Raw genomic sequence first — 6,726 nt, forward strand, 5'->3', positions numbered from 1 at the left:
TGTGATTTAATATTTATACAAATACTATGGAGCTATGTATTTAGTTGTCGCAAATATCTGTGGTGCAGAATCACTGTTTCATAAAATCAAGGTTGTTGGTTCAAATCCAGTGTTTGGAACTTTTTCACTCTACATCTTTAAGGCTAAGTATTAAATTATAAACATTTAGGAACATGAATGCATGAATGCAATCCCCTTCCTGTCTGTGCTCTGATTGTGACCGTCAGGTCGCAGTTACTATTAAAACCTCCACCGGCTGTCAGTCAGTCAGTCCGTCAGTCCGTCCATCCGCCTGTCAGTCCATATGTCTGTCACGTATCGTCACACTTTTGCCCTACTCATATCTCCGCCACCGTTGCCCCTATCCTTGCCAAACTTTGCACACACACTCCTTGGCTGCCAAATCATTTCTCACATGGCCCTCATGTAGCGCCACCATGAGGCCGATTTTTTCAAACACATTTTTGGACACTGCTCCTACCGATTTTGCCCTAAAATCATGCAAAGCGGTACACAGTATGTCTACAGTCATGTCATCAACATGGATATCTGTCCCATTTCATTTTTACATGCGACCTAACGGTCGCTTATCTCCCGATTAGGGAGTCTTACTGGTTTGAGTAAAGCTCGACACAGTACATGTCACCGATCTACAGACTCGCACTAAGACCTGTTGAGAGCTTGTAGATCATCTATGTTCTGTGCACCGGTGTTCATTGTGCACCTGTATCACCCATAATTGAGTTGGATCACAATTGGATAGTGTCACAAAAACGGTGTTGCTATAAAAAGTTGTTGTCATGGCTACTCCTCCGGAGAAGAAACCCACCGGTCATTACAATACTTAATGGCTAGATTTGACTGGTCTTAGAAAAAAATATATTTATGTAACAAAATATGTTGAGAATATTGTTGTGTACACTGTATTTAACGTTCTATTATTATGTAAGTAGGTATGTACAGTATGGTACAAAGTAGGCCTACATTATGGTACAGTACAATATGTTACCTTATGTTTCATTACAATACAATAAGTACGGTTATCTGTACATTATCTGCTACCTTATGTTTTCTGTATCCTAAAAAAAAACGTTTTTTAAGGATAGCCTAAGATCAGAAATTCCCCACTCTAATTTGTTTTAATATATTGGCAGTTTGACCTGTACCCCAGTATCTGTACTGAGCAGTGGAGAGAAAAGTACTCAAATGTTCAGCATGTGTGCTTGTAGAACTGCTATTTTCACTACTTCTGTGCAACACTCTTGTATGATGAATTATAGGGCTTTCATTTACGAAGGAACATACTATTTTGAAACTCCGTGATGGTTTCTGCCCGACAGCAAGGGGCATCACAAGGGGTAGGAAAGTGGGACTGAGTTACTAGGGCCCAAGGTGTTGGAGGGGCCTTAATTATTTTATACTTTAGCTATTGAAAAATAGCAGATATACAAGCTCACAGCGCGGCACCGAGTGCCGCGCTGCGAGCTTGTAGATCTGCTATTTTTGAAAAGTCGTGAAAATGTGTGCAAATCTTTGAATATATGTATTTTTTAAGCGAACATTTGTAACTCAAATTTTGCTTCTGGGGGGTCCCTGGAACTAAATATTTTGAGATGGGGGTCCGTGGCCGAATACATACCATTTTGGGGGTCCTGCACATGAAAAGGTTTGAGCTCCACTGACATAGAAACAAAGGTTTTTCAAAAAAAAAAAACCTTAGAAGGATTTGAAATATTCAAAGATTTTCATGATTTTTCAAAAATAGCAGATCTACAAGCTCACAGCGCGGCACTCGGTGCCGCGCTGTGAGCTTGTATATCTGCTATTTTTCAATAGTTAAAGCACAGGGGCCCCACAGTGAATCCTTGTACCCAGGGCCCAGAATTTGGTGCGACACCCCTGCCCGACAGTGATGATGTAATAAAGCTGCACATGGCCTGCTTTATCCGGAGACCTGTTGAAGTACATCCTGACCTGCTGTGACATAATTGTATAACTATTCGTAATCTGTATAATCATATGGATCATTGTCCTTGCATGTATCTTTCTCTTCATCAAATGACTGTATGCCAGCATATACAGTCTGTTCATGTCCTGCTTAACTTAGCTCTGTCAGTCATGACTCACACTCATATAGGCTAGCCTATGGGGTTATTTTTAGGACAAAACAAATTCGTATTCGTACTTTGCCTTTTTTTTACTCGTAAACATTTTTACCAAAAAAACTATACGTAAACAAATTAATTGGAAAAAAATATCCGTAAAAAAAAAAAAAGTATGAATGTTTTTGGGGAAGCTGCAGTGATTATAATGCCAAAACAAAAAAACAAGACAAAATACGAATATTTTCTTACTGATTTACGAGTTGTTTTGTTGGTTACTTCATCACGAATGCTTTCATCATCTCACGCACACGAATCTGTATCACGCGCACACGAATGCGAAACGGCCAATAATCACGTGATCGGCAGAGAGCCAATGGGGGTGCGGCCTTTCCACTAGCCAATCATAATTCTCCATTGTTGGCAGCGGTTGCCATGTCTGGTAAAAGTGAGTAATCTGTTGTTTATGTTCCTAACATAATATGCCCTATATAAAACCTATATCCACACGATATTTGTTTTTAAACTATTGACTAAATTGACTAATCAATCATTTTTATACATTAAATAAAATAGAAATGCATATATTATTAATACACACGATAAAAGCACTGATAAAGGTCACTTACAGATGCTGCAAATCAAAACTAGACAATTAACCTTACCTCCGGCCCTGACCTTTTTACTGTAAATACAATATTTATTGTTTCTTATTTTTTTCTTATGATTGATGATACAATGTGCACAATAGCCTAATGTTTTTTATTATTCTGTCATTTAATGTTGTAGGAATTGATAGATAGGCTACCCCAGTGTAAAAAAACACCCCAAAATCTTTTTTATTTCTCTTTTTAGTTGACCTTGTATCACTGAACTGTAGCTGTCTTGTACTTTTCTTTTTAATACTTTTAGTATAGATCTTGATTGCCCAATAGTTAGAGAGGGGGGAGGGGCGGGCGCGGATGTGCGGTCTCGGTACTTCCGGTTCATCCACAGACTGCGTCGTGCTGTTAATTTTCTCCGTTAGATAAAAATGCTTTCTTTTCACCTTTTTCTACTTTTATCACTTCTCAAAATACGTTTTATTTGGATGCTTCATCTTTTTACCGTTCATTTTTTTTGTTAGTGTTGTCATCGGTTTTTATTTATAAAGGGAAACAAGATATGTATGCTACAGTCTTCACACAGCAGAGCAGACAGAGAGAGGTAAGATAAACGCTATTATTATCATAAAATACAGCAATCTATCTAATAAAACGTTTGTTAATTGTGCTTAGCAGTAGTGTCTTTTAGTGTTTGGGCCGGGGTCTTTATTTGATGTAAAGAAGAAAGTTTAATATTAACGCTAGCCTCATTAGCATCTTAGCTCCGTCTATAATAGGCTACGGTTCTCTAAGTGGGGTCCGGGGACCCCCAGGGAGTTCCAGGGGGTCCCCAGCTAAATTATAGTTAGGAACCAAATGGACCCTTAGGGGTATGTAACTGTACAAATCATTTGGTTCCATGTGTACACTCTGAGTTATGCTAACGTATGACTTTACAATATAAGTTGGGGTCTCAGAGATACAAATGGTATTAAATGGGGGTCAGTAGCCTAATGGATGTCAAACTGGGGGTCCTTGAAATTAAAATGGTTGGGAATCACTGCTAGAGCCGTAAAAATGTTCTCTTATGGGGTCACTGGCCTAAATGGGGGTCAGTGGGAATGTGGGATAATACAAGTCAATTCTTATGTTCACGATTGTGCTTGGCGTCGTGTGAATTGTTATTATTCAAGGAAAGTATTGTTCTCTGATGTTTGTGTTGTCTGTTTGTTCTCTGAACAAGCAGCGTCGTACACTGATTTTGCTTCAAACATGGTTCGCCTCCGTCAACCCACCGCAACTGGCGTTATCGATCAAATAATTTGCCATGTGGTTTTCCATTTACCTTTACCTTATACCTTACATTAAGCTGCCAGCACAACAACTTCTATGGAGTGTCCATGGAACCAAATGGACCCTTTACGGTCCATTTGGTTCCATCTGGACACAAACGTACCATTACATTAAGCTGCCAGCACAACAATTTCTATGGAGTGTCCATGGAACCAAATGGACCCTTAACGGGTCCATAAAGGGTCCATTTGGTTCCATCTGGACAAAAACGTACCGTTACGTGTGGTAAAAGTACTCAAATGTTTTTACTTTAAGTACAAATATCAATAATGTAATGTAGAAATACTCTGTTACAAGTAAAAGTCTGGAATTCAAAATGTACTTGATAAAATGGCTAAAGTGTTGGCATCAAAATGTACTTAAAGTGCCAAAAGTAAAAGTACTCTATGCAGAATGTCCCATTTCAAATATTTTGAAAATGGCAGATCTACATGCTCACAATGTGTCGCACTGTGAGCTTGCATTGGAGTAAAAGTACTCCAAAGGCACTCAGCTTGTTGTGTATTAAAGTACAATAATTTTGATCTGTGATATAGAGGAGTACAAGTATTGGAAATTGGAAATAATTCAGCTTGTAGTGGAGTAAAAGTAAAATATTTGGATCTGAGATATAGTGGATTAAAAGTATTGGAAATTGATAATACTCTAGTCAAGTACAAATACCTCAATATTGTACTCAAGTACAGTACTTAAGAAAATGTACTTAATTGCTTTACACCATTGTGTTACCCTTGATTTTAACCCTGTATTCTCCTTTTATTTCCAGTATAACATTTCAGGATGATGTATTCTATGGAGGAGCTGTGTGCTTTGGTTAGCGTCAAGTATGTCAGGGGCAGACATGACGAGGCAGAGACTGTACTAGAGAGCAGTGAAAGCAGCGAAGAAGGTTTGTGGGATAAAAAAAAAATAGAAAGAAAAATAGGAATAAGTCAGCTCAGTTTAATGATGTGTGTAGTGATTCTGGCTGTGGTGCAACTTGTGTGTTTAATTTGGAAATCAAAGTGTTTTAATCATGAATTACAATAATTAGCTGCTGTATTCAGTGTTCTAATGATAATCTGTATCTTTGACTTTCCAAGATGCACATGATTGTGACCAAGTTGATGCTGCCAGTGCTGGGTCAGCTGTTTTGATTCAATCTGGGAGTGAAGGTATGTGGTGTGGTGTGTTATGAATTACTAGCCCTTACCCGTTCAAAGATATGAGCTCCGAAATGATGTGCAGTGTGTGGGTTATGGGATGTGCATATGTGTATATGAGGGATGGAAAGTAACTTTAACTGGTGCTTGCATGCTAATATGTAGGAGCATCAATGTAAGAAATACCCGTTCCATTTAACGGCTACAGAGATACTGTGTACCGATCTGCATGATTTTTGGACAACATCTGTAACAGTGCCAGAATCAGAATCATACTGTACATGACCAGAAAGCGCCTCACACTTAATGTGAGAACATCTCATATTTCTTTTCTGTTCTTTAGGTGCAGACAGAGTTGAGCCGGACTCAAATGTGGAGGATGAAGATTCTGAAGGAGTTGAGGATGACGACACAAGTGGGGACGAAGAAGGTTTGTGTACAACCAGGCTTAAGTCAGCCAGAGCAAAGAATGCAAAGTCCTAGCAACACTGAATTATGTCAACGTGTGCATTCTGTTTGTTCCTCTTCTTTCCCAGATCCGCTTGATCGAAACTGGACACCTGACACGTGACCAACATGGTGATTCTCCTGGTGAATCGGAATCTGGAAATGAAGGTGTTGTCATTATTAATATGGACACATTGATGCACATGTGTGTAATGTAGTATCTTGCATGGTGCATGTTTGCTATTTAACTCTTTTCTTTCAACTACACATCCATACAGTACACATGTACATACCCACACAGATGTGCACGCAAGGGGCTGCACAGATACACACAGAGAGACTCGCACACTAATGGTCTGAATGACAAATTTTCTCTCTTTTTGTGACACAATATAGGACTTGAGGTGGAAGAAGACTCCTCAGGTGTTGATGCTGGTCTCTGTAGGAAGAGGAAAAATCCAGAGGGCTGGAAGAACAACATCCAGAAGAGGCGTAGAATGATAGGCCAGTCATATCTCGGGAGGAAGAATCGAGAGTCAGTGTTAAAGGAGGGAAGAAAAATGGGTGTGTCATGTCAGTCTGCAGCCTGCCACAGGTCCAGTAAACTGCACTGCAGAGAAGTGGAAGAGTCGAAGCGAGAAGAGATCTTCAAGTACTTCTGGGAGAAATTAGACTGGCGTGAGAGGAAGATTTATGTTGCATCATTGGTAGAGGTGAGCAGTGTAAAGCTACGGAGGACAGGAGCAGAGAAATCCAGGAGGTCGGCATCCATTTTCTGTCACCTTGTCGTAGATGGCAGGAGACTCAGAGTGTGCCAACGCATGTTCCTGTCAACCCTAGGCTTGAAGCAGTGGTCTTTTTTGAAGTGGGTAGGAAGAAGAGGGAAAAGCCCTACTGAGGAAGATAAGCACTACTGCCGGTCCTCGTCCTCTAAGATGTTAGCCTGCTTCCAGACCAGAGACCCCGCCCACTCTCAGATTGGACTCTTTCTCTGGTCTGGAGCTGAGTACAGGAATCACTTTTTATTTTCGGCTGCTCCAATGAGCGCGGGGGGTGGGGGGTGGGTCTAACGAATATCCAATGCGCGCAGCAGTTGAA

General features: G+C 40.1%; 1 protein-coding gene across 1 annotated transcript; it reads left to right on the forward strand.

Moving 5' to 3' along the window:
* The first annotated feature begins 4,795 nt into the window (after positions 1-4,795).
* Positions 4,796-6,328, forward strand: LOC308298260 (uncharacterized protein). The gene is made up of 5 exons (XM_080741820.1): positions 4,796-4,928; positions 5,122-5,193; positions 5,525-5,611; positions 5,718-5,796; positions 6,025-6,328. The coding sequence occupies exons 1-4, from the start codon at positions 4,820-4,822 to the stop codon at positions 5,750-5,752; spliced, it is 303 nt and encodes a 100-aa protein (XP_080597946.1). The 5' UTR covers positions 4,796-4,819; the 3' UTR covers positions 5,753-5,796; positions 6,025-6,328.
* The last annotated feature ends 398 nt before the right edge of the window (positions 6,329-6,726 follow it).

This window comes from Nannobrachium achirus (assembly GCF_963921795.1).
Source record: "Nannobrachium achirus genome assembly, chromosome: 14".
Classification (NCBI taxonomy): domain Eukaryota; kingdom Metazoa; phylum Chordata; class Actinopteri; order Myctophiformes; family Myctophidae; genus Nannobrachium; species Nannobrachium achirus.

Bases quoted from the DNA above. Each gene is read 5' to 3' on its own strand.
- LOC308298260 (XM_080741820.1), top strand. From the start codon at position 4,820: ATGATGTATTCTATGGAGGAGCTGTGTGCTTTGGTTAGCGTCAAGTAT. The intron at 5,194-5,524 runs GTATGTGGTGTG...TCTGTTCTTTAG, and splicing joins GATTCAATCTGGGAGTGAAG to GTGCAGACAGAGTTGAGCCG. The intron at 5,612-5,717 runs GTTTGTGTACAA...CTTCTTTCCCAG, and splicing joins CACAAGTGGGGACGAAGAAG to ATCCGCTTGATCGAAACTGG.